At 38.6% G+C, this 15,152-nt stretch overlaps 1 protein-coding gene across 4 annotated transcripts in view; it reads left to right on the forward strand.

The window, feature by feature from the left end:
* Positions 1-15,152, forward strand: part of LOC106909250 (pleckstrin homology domain-containing family A member 5-like) — a 143,690-nt gene that overhangs the window by 87,925 nt on the left and 40,613 nt on the right. For 3 of the 4 annotated variants that reach the window (XM_088003259.1, XM_088003256.1, XM_088003258.1), the window contains 5 exons: positions 158-273; positions 1,857-2,939; positions 5,953-6,236; positions 7,409-7,647; positions 10,528-10,611. In XM_088003259.1, coding sequence (XP_087859385.1) covers positions 158-273; positions 1,857-2,939; positions 5,953-6,236; positions 7,409-7,647; positions 10,528-10,611 — 1,806 coding nt within the window. The remainder of the gene's footprint in view (positions 1-157; positions 274-1,856; positions 2,940-5,952; positions 6,237-7,408; positions 7,648-10,527; positions 10,612-15,152) is intronic. The other variant, XM_088003257.1, reaches the window with a different exon arrangement.

Here is a 15,152-nt window from a genome sequence, read left to right on the forward strand (position 1 = left end):
TACTGATAAGCAAAATCAAGTCCAGTTGATTTTGCTTATCTATTCTATTCTATTTCCCATGTGAAGAACAGAAGAATGCACATTAACTCTTTTCAGTCAATATTGCCTCAGAGTCTGCTTATAACCATCTACTCTTTGCTCTTTCCACCACTGTCAGGCCACTCACCCCAACATGCGGACATATTACTTCTGCACAGACACCTCAAAGGAGATGGAGTCTTGGATGAAAGTCATGACAGACGCTGCACTCGTCCACACTGAGCCGGTCAAAAGGTCAGTAACAAGCACACTTTACATGCATTATGCTTGGAGGAGCTTTGATCCATTCTCAGCAAGTTTCTATTCAAAGTTTTTTCCTGTCTAGACCATAACTTCTTTATGCCAAGGTCACTTCCATCACAGGAGAGGAAGTACAGAAATATAAATCCCTTAATGTTCACATGGACAACAGACTGGAGACGCAACAGTGAAGCTTCGACAAAAAGGGACAGAGCAGACTGGACTTCTTAATGAATCCAACATCTTTCAGTGTTTAAAGCAAGTGTTAGATAGTTTAGATTGATTATTTGATCTAAAACTCACAGAAAAATGTAATAGTTTTACTGTCAATCAAAACTCCAACTGCAATCAATTTTATAAAACCAAGTAAAATAGAAATAATTATAAGATGCTGTGTATCTTCTATCAGTCTGTTGTTGAGTGTCATCTCTTCTGCTGTCATCTGTTGGGGCAGCAGCATCAGAACCAGGGACATAAAAAGTCTCATAAAATCAAGAAATTCACGGGTAACCCCAACCATGCTCTTCATGAATCTTCCTCGTGAGGCTGTCATACAACAACAGTGTCTTCATTCAGAGGATTCTTCAGAACTGTAGTAATACAGACTGTAATGCAGATCTCCTCAGGAGGTCCTTGCTGCCCACAGCCACCAGCATCTACAATAAATCTTTGAAGAACCTTAGATAATGAGTTACCACAACATTAAATGGCCTTTGGGATTATGCAAGTATTTTTAAATTGATGAAGTTGACCAATTGCATAATAGATCCCTCACAACAATTTACCTTTTCTTGTCACCTCAAAAATCTTAGATTTTTCTGCTATGCTATTTTTTAAAACCCAAATTGTTTCATAATATCATCTCCTTAACCTGACTGTCTACCCAAGTTATCTTTATTTGACGGGGTATGAATAAGACTGACATTAAGGTGTTATGTTATAAACATGACATAACATGTCATAATAGTAGTCATAATAATGTCATTAAGTGTTATTAGACTGTCAAAATCATTAACAAAACAGTAATTATTTCTCCCTACCTGAAATAAAGCGGAACAACTAGGACCAACAATAAAGATTTCATTAAGCTTTAAAAACAGTCATTACAAATTCCTCTTACATCAAGTGAAACAAGTAACACCAGTTATGACGATGTCATTAAGTCTTATTACATTGTCATTAATATTATCTCTTACCTACATCATTTTTAAAGTTTAATCGGGAATATTTTTATAACAAATTTATGACAGATCACGATTTCTTGGTTAATGTCAAGTTGTCATAACAAAGACATTTTGAAAAATGTCAACTTTGTATTAAAAGTGTCATAATTTACCGAATGATACTTTATGACAACAGTCATAAATATTCATGAAGACTCCTTCATGTTCATCACAGGTGTCGTCACGTTTATGACAGTGACATGCCAGTCTTATTCACACCCCGTCAAATAAAGTGTTACCCAACATAGCATTACAAATAAGTCAAGACAGGGATCTGTTATAAATCTTCTCTTTTTATTTTGCCTCAGTTTTTCTTTCCTTATATTGGAAACTAACTCTGCCTTTTGAACACAGGCTAGACAAGCTGAACATGGAGCAGCAGACACCTCAGCAATGGAACAACTTGTTGAACCACACTGCCCTTACGCAGCCTGAGATCCAGAACAATGAACGGAACAGAGAACCTGTAAGACAACATTCACTTTCACGGGCCGATGAAAAACGCTTGAAAGACATTGAAAAACAGAATAGCCAGAAGGAGAGAGAGTATTACACCCTACAGAGAGACGGAGAAAAGTACTCATTAAAGAAAGATGGAGTTAGCTACATGCTTCAGAAGGACGGAGATAGATACCTCCTTCACAAAGACGGGGAGCGATACCTGCTGCGAAAGGATGGGGAGAAATACTCACTGCAAAAAGATGTGGAGAATTATGCTGTTCAAAAAGTGAATAATAAGTATACAGTGACACCAACAGAGGATAAATATGCTCCTTCCAAAGATGGTGAAAAGTTTCTACTTACAAAAGATGGAGAAAAGTATGCTCTGCAAAAAGTTGGAGATAGACACATGCTCCAGAAAGATGGGCAAATTTATGTTCCTCAGAAGGAAGTAAAGAGGCAGTTATCATTAAAGGAAACGGAAAGATACAGCACCATGAGAGACACAGGAAACAAATATGGTACCATACAAATTGTGGATAAATACGGCAATCTAAAGGAAGTAAGGAAGTACAGCACACTACGAGAGGGGAATAAATATGCTAGTGTTACAAACCCAGAGAAGTATGCTACAATTCGGGCTGGGGAAAAGTACTTCTTCCAGAGAGATCCAAGTTCAGAAAGGCCTTCAAATAATATCAACAGCATTAAGCTCCAGCCTGCTCAGGCAGCTGCCATTGCAGCAGCAGTGACTGCATCGCGCCAGAACCAGGCAAATGTCAACGTCCAAAAACCTCTGCAAATGAACAGGCCTGGAGAACAGCCTGGGGACTGCGGTCAGATAACAGCAGAGAACACTGTGGCCAGGATTCCTCTGCAGTCCCCAGCTCCAGTTCATGAGCCAGACTTTGGCATACCCAGCGCCAATTCCATGCAACACCTGGAGCCGAGGGTTCGAGTTCACCGAACAAGAGAACTGGATGATGACACGCGAAGGTAAGGCTTTTAAATGGCGTCTTTATACATTATGCATTTAATTGAAACTAAAGATTTGAACTGTTTGTCTTAAGCAAATTGTAGCATAAAATGACATCGACTGAAAGCTTGTGCTAAAGATGAAAAGTAAATACTTTTCTTGCACTACTACAAAAACAGCTAATAGTTGGGTATTTTTGCAAGTAATTGAATACATTTTCTATAAATCAAAACTATTTTTTATTTTATTTGAAAATGAGGGTGTATATTTAGGATCAAAGCTGAATTAAAAATAAAAGCAGAAATATATATATATATATATATATATATATATATATATATATATATATATATATAAATTTCTTGATTTATTGATTGAAGAAGCTGTTTGTCATTTTCCCCTACTAAAGCTTGCTAATAAAATATTAAAGTCTGATTGATGCTGTGGACAGTTACATTAATTGAGACATTTAAGAGTTAATTCTTCTGATTGAGTTACAATGTACATGATCCTAGTAATTAGGGGGCTTCAGACGTTTCTTTGGTGTTGGTAAAATAATGACTTTGGGATTCGTGCCGAGTCTCTAAAATTATCTAGACTGTAACAAGTGCACATTAATAATAGAGAAAGAGCTACCGTTAACAGAAGTGGTTTCTGAAAACAGGCAGTTGCGGGCTACTCAAGTGACTGTTCCAGTAACTGTAAAGGGTCATAACTTCTGGATCTGAAGGTAGTTAGAGTCTAGACGCATCTTTCTCGCTCCCAGCTTAAACAAAATGTCCTCTACACTCTCAGCCGTTGTAATACTGAGGAGTTAGAGGCTTTTTGGACCCATTAGTTGGAGAGCTGGGCAATAGTCAGTCTGCTGGAATCTGAGGGGAGGTATGGGCGTGGCTGACTATTGGGTAACAACAGTTACAATTAACTCAAACAAAACTAGAAACAAAAAAAACAATCTGGATCCAAACAAAATCAAAAATACATCTCTCCTCCCTCTCAGAAAACGGATTTTCCCAATGAGGCCGATTGGTAACACCAGGTCCTTGTCAGCACTGCTCATGGGCGCGCTTCCATGGCAACACATGACCCGGTGACCTCAAAGAGAAGAGATGATTAAAACAAGTAAATAAATCAAATTACTTCCTCAAACACAATACATTTACCCAAATAAATTAGAATATATAAAGTACACAAAAAACAGCATCTGTTAGGGAGGGGGTAAATCCCTCACACACACAAAGAACAGAAATGTCAGTCCGTTGCAGTTTAATGTTTTTAGGCTTTATGTTTGTTTGCAATTATTAATAAGTGATTGCTCTACAGTGTTATATTAGCTACCGCTAATATAACACTTTATTTAGGTCACAGGTTAGCTAATTTGAACACCTGCTGTACTGATGATTAGTCAGAGTTTGTGTGTAACTCACCTTTTTTATTTTTTAACTGAACCGAAACACACTGGATTCCACAGTACATTTACATTTACATACAGCTGGCTTAAGTCAAGCAAGCAGAACTGAACTACTTCCTCTCTTCTCTAATTAAACAGTAAAACAGTTTTCTGCCTTTTTTAATCATGTCCAGAAACTGCTGTGTTTGGGGAACTACTACAATCTGAATAAAAATAAGGTTCAAATCACTTTAATCTGTATTTAGGCCATATTCTGCCATATTTAGGCCCACCTTAATGGGTCCAATGCAGAACTGAATCCAATACCAGTTTAAAGCCTGTTCCAAAAATGGATGGAATCATTGATGTTGGGCCATTTGTGGGCCCCTGTGTTGAGCTGCTTTATGTAAGACTGGTTTAATGTGTTCCTAATTTCAGATCAGAAGAGAGTGAAATTAGATGATTTCTTCTAGACTGTTATTCTAATTCAGTTAATTTTACCAACAATGCAAACTATCATTACAAATTAGATTATTCTAATTTGTTATCTAATATTGTTATCATGTCTGCTCTAATGGGAAGGAGTTTAATATTTCACTATTACTCATGGCTTCAAACAATTGCTCCTCAAAATTTGCTCTCTGACTGACTGTCTGTGCTACCGATCTGACCTACCTTGCAGAAATCGTTTAGAACAGCAGCTCATGGAAGTTGAGTAGCACTGGTTCCTGCATAAATAAACACACCAAGAAATTCAGATACACAATAAGTTTGCATGGAGAGCGGGGCTGTCACAAGGAGGTGGTTGGGTTTCAGCAGCTGATCAGAGACAGGATTGTTTTCTAAATGTTGACAGATTTCACCTGGTTTCTTAGTTTTCCATGACTTTTTGCAGCTGCTTTTCTTCATGGGTCCAAAACTACAAATGTGGTCGGATTTGTTTATTTGTTTGTATATCAGGTGTGAATTTTATGGTAGTAGTCTTATTACTAATGTATTTATAAAAATGTGGCCATGTTTAATGCTTTATCTGCTAAGCACATTTTCCTAGGATTATGTACTGCATGTGTACATACTCAGCTTGCATGAAATCAATGTAATAACCTTAAGCCAATAATGATATTTATAACATTAATGTCTTCTACTTAAAGAATGGGTAAAGGTAGCTGAAAGGTAAAACTGAAAATCCATCATTTCTAAGAGGCCTATTGATTAATCAAAGTATGGTTGAAAAGTTTTTTTTTTCCAGCAGGATGGCCAAACCTCACTCTCAGCAACTTCATTTAGGCTAAACTTAGAAAGGACACATTTGTTAAAAATGTTGTATTTCAGCATGTTTCTTGGACTAAACAAAAGCAAGGACTGGTTGTCCTGAAATAGCCATATAAAAGATGCGCATAAACACACAGAGTTAGAGGGTAATGCTTTAACAGCAAAACTGGAAGCTGAAAGCATGTTTACCCTTGAACATTTTCCACATGCATTTCAAGTAACCTGCTACTGAGTTACAAATTAGATTATTCTAATTTGTTATCAGATTATTATTATGAGTTACTCTTATTTTTGTCTCTTTTTAAGACAATAAGAGTTTTACTCTGGAGCAAAAACATACCTCCACACATCCTCCCTGTCGTCTCTTTCAGTGTTATGTCATACCAGACATTGCCCAGGAACATGCCTAGCCACAGGACACAGATCGTCCCCTGCTTCCCAGAGGGTTACCGCACACTGCCCCGCAACAGCATGATGAGGCCTGATAGCATCTGTAGCGTAGCAGGTTCTGTTTACGATCGGGCCCTCCGGCCAGTCTCCTCCACTATCAGCACAGCGGAAAAAAGGCGATCAATGAGAGACGATACCATGTGGCAGCTGTATGAGTGGCAGCAGAGGCAGGCCTTCTCCAGGCAGAGCTTGGCACAACCAGCAGGTATACCTCATGCCCTAGCAAATGTTCATACCGCTCCAATTATTTTTGCTTTTTGTCACTTTTCAAGCACAAACTCCGTTTTATTTATTGAGATTTCATGTGCATTATTGTGAAACTGAAAGGAATAATGGTTTTCAATTTTTTTTACAAGCTGAATTTAAAAAGTTTGATGTGCATTCACACCGGCCTGTTTAGTCCACTTCAATCAAACTGTACCAGAAGGTTCAGTTCGTTTGAGGAGGTGTGAATACACAATCACACTCTAATAAAAATGAATGAAAAAACGATTTCTGGTCCATCTAAAAACCTCGGTCTCAGCTGGGTTGAAGTGAATTCTTCCGGTTTGAATGCATGTGAACACCAAGCGGACCGGAGACCGCTCCAAAAGTAGGAAGTGGACCAAAGCATTCTGGGTAAATGCTGCCAAAATAAATGAATGAGTCTAGAACTACAGGGAGAAATGGCTCATGGTCTTTTAGCAGCGATAAAAAGAAATCCATTGATGTATATTACTCTCTCCTGTGTGGGTTACCGGAGGTGTTCTGCCAGTTGCCATGGCAATGAGTCTGCCTGTAAAGTAAAGCTGACACAGAGCTAGGAAAAGCATAATAAAAGTGGTTTAAAGTTGATTTGGACATCAGTGTTATTTTCCCTTGCCACTGCACCCGCTGTAATTTTTAAAACTTCAAAAAGAAAATTTTCAGCAGAAAACAAACAACAACAGAACAGTAGAAAAACTACCATATTGAGCATTTAGTTGTTAATTACCTGGCTCCGGTTGGATAACAACTTTGAAATCGTTAGATATGCTCCACCATTAGCCTCTGTGTTTACTTCTGCAAACACTGAGCACTTCTTCTTTTTTTTATGGCGGTTGCCTAAACACTGAGCGTGCTCACTGCGTGTGGCATTACTGCGCCCTCAGGTCACTTGCAGTTCATGCAATCGATCACATACAAGTTGCATATATTTGGAAGTGTGAATGCAAAAAGTTAAGATTTCACAAAAAATTAGAATTGAGTGTTGAAGCCTGCAGTGTAAATGTAGCCTTAGAGAGATATCTCAGCTGTTTTTTTTTTTTTTTTCAATTAACATTTATAACAGTCAACTTTATTTTGTAATTTAATCAGAAATTTTGAATTTGCTGTGACTTGTGGTTGCCATGTTCTTAGCAGTGGGACATTACGGCACCCTGCCCAGCACAAAGACCATGGGAAACATCTCTGAGCATGCTGTGGCACGCTCCATCTCCACCTCCCCGTCTCATGGGTCCTTGGCGCTCTACAACACCTTCTCCCCCCCTCACCAGCAGGCTGCTACTAACCCAAGCAGCTCGCTCTCTGAGGTGTCTTCACCTGTCCTCAGAGGGGATGGGACGTTGGATCATCGGCAAAGGTCTCACCTCAGCAAAGTAAGTGCATGGCCCTTGAAGGCCAAGTCATGCAAAACATCTTTTTTGGAGCACATTTGATACATTGGGCAGTGCTATATCATATTCACACACTGCTGCCACATCATGGTGTTTGCCTTTGGCACGTAATTTTTTCTGCCTAAACAATCTGATCTCAGTTCAGATTGTTTTTATCCAAACAACCTACCGTTTTTACAGCCGTCTGAGAAGTTTGCGTGAACTATCGTTATGGAAGAGTTTGGCTGGGAAACAGGAGTGGGTAGGATTTACACCCGAGTATATCTCTACTCCCTTTGGATTTTATTCACAGATGGACTGCTGTAGTTTGCAGGAACAGCCACTGCTGGTTGCTGTAAATTCGTATTCCACTCAAAAGTGGGATTAAGGGTTTTGTTGGAAGCAATTAAGAGTTCCTAGGAGCATCATAAAGTTCTTTGAATATATTAGGTGACAAAGGGAGACAGCAAAAGTGCCATAAAGAAATCTCTTTAAAACTCAAACCTTTTTATGTAGAACAGAAAAAAAGGAAAAACACAGAAGTTTATTTATTTAAAATTTTCCAGGTTTGCCCTCTCCCTTTATGTTCTTGTTAGATCTGGAATCATGTTGCCTGCTTTGTCCAGATGACAGTGGGTTTGTTGAAGCAGGTGTACGATGGTGTCTTCAACTCCAGCTCCATAGTGATAAGCAAACTGCAGGAGGTCCTGATATGTGCGTATCTGTTTACTCAGGTCACAAACAGGAGTTTCTCCAGGACCTTCATGATGTGGGATGTCAAGGCAACAGGTTTATAGTCATTGATGATTGATGGGTGACTTTTCTGTGGTACCTAAACAAAGCAGAATAAGCAGCAGCATCTCCCGATTCAGTTGAAGACTGTAATGAAGGTCTTCATTACTTGGCAGCACAACACTTGAAATGTGTTAAATGATAAAAGAAATGCATGATGAATGAAATGAAACGGATACAAACAGATTGAAATGTTTTATTGATTGTGTGTTTTATTCAGTTGCATCTCAGCTGGAACTGATGGTGTCCTGTTAAAATACAAACAAAAGGATAAAATAAGTATTGTGATTGTTTGAAGGCTTTGTGTGGGTGTGGCTTACCTCTCTCTTCCTCTGCAGGGTGTTCAGGCTAAAAGATTCCCTGGGGGCCTGAGCACCTTTTAAAGGTTCCAGAAGAGACCAAAGCAGATGGAAGAGGGGGAGCAGTAGAGCTAGGCATTTTATAAATTTAATGTTGGATTTATATTTATATTGATAAAAATGTGTAGAGATGCTTAAAATTAATAGTATTTGGTAATATATATTATTCTGAGGATTTAGTTAGTTTGTCAAACTTTGTGTGTATGTATTTTGTTTTACCCTGTTTCTTGGTGGGTTGTGAATTGGAACAGCCAGCGACTATAAAAGGGCTGCATGTTGGCCACAGTGGTGTTGCTGCTCAGACCCTGGGCCAATCTAAGCAGGGTTGTTTGTCTGTTAAATGTTGGTGAATAAACACCCAGTGGGTTTGCACAGTTTCTCTGCCTCAAGTCTCCTACTTCCTCCAGCCGCTAAGGGCCGTCCTAACAAAGACAAACATGTAGAAGCTGAAGAGTCCATGAATGAGGTGGAGAATAAAACATTTGAGGTATGGCAGGAAAGTTGAGAGTGGGATGTCTGTTTTGATGTGGTGGAAGAGGAGGATGCTGAGCTTGTTTCTGAAGTAAATCTGTTGAATAATGTGTTCATTTCATTGATTTAGTCTAGCTGCTAGACCAGGGGTGCCCATAGTGGGTCCTGGAGGGCTGGCATCTTGCATGTTTTAGTTCTCTCCCTGGTGGTAGTAACAACCTCTTCAGCAAGTCAATGTTCTCCTTAGGCCTTCAAATGAGCCATCATTTGATGCAAGTGTGTTAAACCAGGGAGAGGACTAACTAAAACATGAAGGATGCCGGCCCTCCAGGACCCACTTTGGACATCCCTGTGCCAGACAAAAGCAGTGTTAGCAGTCAACCCTGGTCCTCACCGACCCCCTGTCCTGCATGTTTTAGTTGTTTCCCTTCTGCCACACCTGAATTGTATCTCTGGGTGATTAACAGGCTTCTGCAGTACTTGATGGTCATGCAATCATTTGAATCAGCTGTTCTGGAATAGAGGCACATCTAAAACATGCGGGGGGTGGTGGTTGAGGGTGGAGAAACACTGGGTTAAAGCCTGTGATATAAATCCATGTAGAGATGCTGGCTTTGGGAATATAATCCTGCAAGCACATAATGCTGCAATCCCGTTACTCTGGCTAGGTCCTTTTTAGGGTTTGGAGTTCATACAACTTACCTTACCTTACTCATCATGACTTCATGGAAAACATAATTAGAACTTCCTCTTTTCTCTCACCTGTTTCCTCACATCCACAGTGCCTCATTTGAACTCATCTGAGGTTTGGGGCTGTAATTGAGGTATTATGTGAGTCTTTGAGATGTTAATCATCTGCACCTGGTTGTAAAATATCACATTGCTGCTATGGCTATTCATCATAACAAATGTCAAAAAATAAGAAAGTGCCTGTAAAAACCTTCCAGCTGTATGACATTCAAAACTAGAGTGAGTAATTGCCCCAAAAAGTAATATTTTAGCCAGAAGGTGGTGGAACCAAGTTCTTTAAGTAGATTAATTAGAATGGAAGTAGAATGGATTGGAGCTGCATCTTGAACGGCTCAATTCTACAATCGTAATAATTATGGTAAAATATTTCTTTTCATATTTTTTTATGCTGCTGGCATAAAAAAATATGCCAGCAGGCTTGTATTTGAATACATAAATACAAACCTTGTGTATTTAAGGCTTGTTCCACATCTTTACCTGGGCTGTTCAATCTATTCTCCATCTATCACAGTATGGATGTCCATCAGACCGACGGTCTGTGGCAACCTGTGTCCCTCCTGAAACCATCACACCACAGTCTCTGCAGGGGAAGACGGTGAGTGTTCACTTTGCTCCGCACCTTCCCATAGTTCCTTTACTAGCAAATAAAGAAAACAAACACTAACATGTTTATCAATTTTGAGTGATGGTGGCCTGTTTTGATCCTTTTCACACCTCTCATTATTAGTGACATAATTCTTTGCAATTTTGCATCTCTGAACAGGTAAGAATAACAGCCTCAAGATATGTTGTTAGGATATCGAAAGGAAATATACAGTTGCAATGTTTCAGCAAATATTTCAAATGGGTTTAGTGTACAAATGGTGATTTGAACATATTCAAGGTTTTATAACAATTTTTTTATGTGAAATTTGTTTTTATTTTATTAGCTAAAATTCCAAAGTAAAGCAACTATAAACTATCAGATATTGCTCAGCTCACAGTGCAGATTTAATTACCTTTATGGACCCCTTGCAGCGTGACATCACATGCAGAAGATCCCACCCCCATTTCCTGGATGGCTGACAATGACAACTATTGGTTTAAACCAGGGGTCACCAACTCCAGTCCTCCAGTCCTACCATCCTGTAACTTTTAGATGCGTCTCTGCTCAAACACACCTGGATCAAATAAACTGCTCATTTCCAGCCTATTGCAGAGAGGAATGAATGCTGGTGAGGGAATTCAGACATTTTGGAGCAGAGGTGAATCTAAAAGTTGCAGGATGGTAGGACTGGAGTTGGTGACCCCTGGTAAACTGTTACGTTAGCAGCATAACACGTTAACTCTTAAATATACAGCCTGATATATAAAAGAAAAAGGGACGGAGAGCTTTGATAGTAACTGCTTGAGGGAGAGGAAAATAGTTCAGTTATTCTTGCTTAACTTTGACATCTCCAGCATGTAGATGTGATGTGGAATTCAGTATGTTTCGGTTCAGTAAAGAAATCATAAGGATGGGGTTCTGTGGTGGTGCAGGGGCAAAGCACAACCCACGCATCAAGGCCCTAGTCCTCATGCCAGTGGTCGCAGGCCCGATTCCCGGCCTGGTGAGATTTGCCACATGTCTTCCCCCTCTTTCCTGTCAAACTACTTTCAAATAAAGGCCACTAGAGCCAACAAAACCTTTAAAACAAATCAAAAGGACAACCTACACAGCAACTCTGACAGATCATGAGTAGAGTAGGTGTTTAATTTAGCCAATCAACCACTGCAGTGTAAGATAAGCTAATAGCAGCAGTAGCTAATCTACCAAAGCGATCACTCAACAGTAATCACAAAATAAACATAAAACTGTAATGGGTTGAATTTTCTGTTCATTGTGTGGAAGTGTTTTTGGTGTTGAATTCTGAAACATAAAGTGGCTTTGCTGTCAGTTGCTTACAGTACCATTATATGGTACTGTAGCCCAGTGCCATACAAGCCAAAAGAAAATATATTTTATTGACAAAATATATATATTTATGCTTTTATTTTTAACTATGTCAGCTTCGACCCTTCATATACACCCTCATTTTCAAATAAACAAAATTGATGTGAATTAAAGAAAATATATTCAATTACTTGTAAAAAATATCTGACATGCTCATTCTCAAAACTTCCACATGTAAATAACATACAAGGGGTCCATGGTTCTCAGCACACTTTGTCACTAAGCCCAGTTTTATATCTGTTTATGAAATTAGAATAAATTACACAATGACACCGATCCAACCAAATTTTGACATTTTTGTATACATTTGTTTAGTTCTGCAGTATTATTCCTAAAACTGTCTCAGTGCTGCCCTCCTTAGGTTGAATGGTGAGTGGTGAATCTTGCAGTTCCACCCATCCATTTTCTTACACCCTTGTCTCTACGTGGGTCTGGAGGGGTGCTGGTGCATCTCCAGCGAGACATTTCCAGCAAGATGTGGGGTACACCAGGGCAATTTTTTTTTAATGTATTTATTTTTTTAAAGTAGAACTTATATATATATATATATTTTTTTTTTTTTTAATTTTCTTTTTGAAAAGAAATATTTAATATATGTATATATTTTTATTATCTTTTTTTAAGAAAAGAGAATTATTAAAGGATAAAATTATTACTATTATTATAAGGAATAAAAAAGAACATGTTGGAACATTCTTAATACCAAACGTTTATCTATATGCTAAAAATCTGTTCCGTTTGAATTATTTTATTTACAGAGATCCTTTGTCTGTCACACATTGGGATATAAAACCATCTAACTCAGACACACTCCAGCGGTGATCTGGATTTGGAATGGCAAGCATTAATCGGTAGCTTTTTTCATGTTTACATGTGTGATTTATTTGTAATGTGGACATGGAGTAGAACGGGCCTCCTCTACTCTGACTTCTTCTTCTCTGACTGCTGACAATGATAGGCTGCAGGATGGACCACTGTGTAAGACGGACTGCAGTGCTTAAGAAGTGACATGGGGCTCACCAGAGCAATTGGTTATCACACAGCAGAGCCGTGGGGACTTATGGGGACTTAAACAGTGTTTAAGTCCCCATAAAGGTCTCCAGTGACACAGACAAAAAGATTGGATGTGTCACTGCCCAGATAGCACAGAATGATTGAAACCAAATTGAATCAATGTTGAAGGCTGACATTGAAAAAACATTGAAAGTGGTTGGTCACTTGTATGTTGAATCAACGTTAGGGTTTCAACCATAACTGACATATCAATGTTGACTCAACCATCATCTGTATGTCAATTAACATGCATATTTGTGTTATTACTTTGAATCAGTTAGGAATCAACCTAACTGATTCAAGTTAGGAATCAGTTAGGAATTCCTAACCCAAATCAACCCAGATTTGGGTTGATTTTATATTGAATGAAAGCTAGAGATTTATGTACATTTTTAGGTCTGATAGGTCTACATCATAACATACCGCTAAAAGTTTCTTCACTGATGTTAAACACACTATTTTATTGGCAGATGATGGGTAAACTGTGTACAAAAGGTTAAAAATGACAACATGGGTATAACATTTTATTTAAGAAAAGAGGGACAGATATTTAAACATATTTGACTCCTTTTTGACTGTCAGAACAACAGTCTGTTGTCCACATCAGAACAGCATCCATGAGGTTAAGCTTCATACTGTATGAACCAGAGAAACGGTACAAGGTGCGGTAACCCCAGTTTGACTCTGGTTGGCGTCACTTTGATTCCTTGTGATGTCTTCCTCTCATTCTGGCGCATAATGAAGCCACTTCTTGACAGTTTTGCTGCAGTCCTCAAAAGTCAGCTTTGGGTCAAACTGCAGAGCAGTGGCTGAAAAACACAAAAATAAAAGTGAGGAAGGTGCCGGTTAGAAAGATAAACATTTGAAAAGTTCTGAAAGACATTGAAATATTAAACAGTGAACTGGTTACAGGTCTGAGAACAAATACAAACCGTATAGTTCACCATGTCCACTCACTGTTAAATTAATATTTATCTTAATCTTTCATTAATATTTATCTTAATGTTTAAGTATACAATTACATTTACCTATCAAGCTGCAGTATAGTGTACCATTTATGATGCTGCACTCATGTTAAAATGAGGGAATCAATCTTTAAAATAAAGGCTGTTTATCAGAAAACCTAAGGATAAAACTCAGGGAGGATCAGTGTTGATTTAACACACCAGAGACAAATAAATAGAGCAAAAGGTGATTTATGCTGTAGTTGGAAAAATTATCAACTACAAATATTTCCAAATAAGTTGATTAAATTCCTTAAAAAGTGTCTATATGCTGATAAAGATCCCACACAAGTAACAATAGTCCAGTTCAGTTTAACCAGTTACCAATCCAAGAATCAACAGACTGAATCAGTCATTAGCAGGTTTAGTTCAGTGTTTCACCTGCCTTGCATGTTTTAAGTGTTTCCTTTCTGTCTCACCTGGATTAACAACTTTCTGCACTTCTTGATGGCTGCAGACGGTCATGTAATCATCCAACTCAGCTGTTCTGGTACAGAGGCTCATTTAACCACGTCCCTAAGCATATCATAATAAAAAGTTAAAAACAAGTGATTACTATCACAACAATTTAAAGTCCACCTGGACCAGCCAGCCTTACACTTCCTTGTCCACCACATGTTCTCCCAGACCAAACAATAGGCCCGCCCTATTTTAAAAATTCAAATCCCACAAAATCTCGCAGGATTTCATACTTATGCCTGGAGTGGTGGGTAGGATGAAAATAACACAAAAGGAGACATGATCTCAATTATTAAGAATATCCGTTTTGCCCCAAAATAACCAGGATTACTATGGGCATAGAACAATGCCCTTATTTTTCAATAAACACATTTAAGATCAAAGTAATATTGAAATACTTACCATAAAAGTGCTCAGAGGAGAATTCAATTCAGAAGCCGGTTGCAAATAAGCCAGCAGCAAAGTGGCTGTTCGGTTGGGACAAACCACAAGTGTAAAACCGGGGGGGTGGACTGTACAACTCCTAGTACAGACTTGTAGATGTTTTTGTGTCAACACATTATGCACAGTCAGTAATAATATTTACAGACAAGTAAGAAAATGTACAGAAAGGAATCACGACCCACTGTTCTCAACATGTAGTGCTTA

Source organism: Poecilia mexicana, unplaced genomic scaffold, assembly GCF_051168715.1.
Source record: "Poecilia mexicana isolate PSO_F unplaced genomic scaffold, ASM5116871v1 scaffold_23, whole genome shotgun sequence".
Classification (NCBI taxonomy): Eukaryota; Metazoa; Chordata; class Actinopteri; order Cyprinodontiformes; family Poeciliidae; genus Poecilia; species Poecilia mexicana.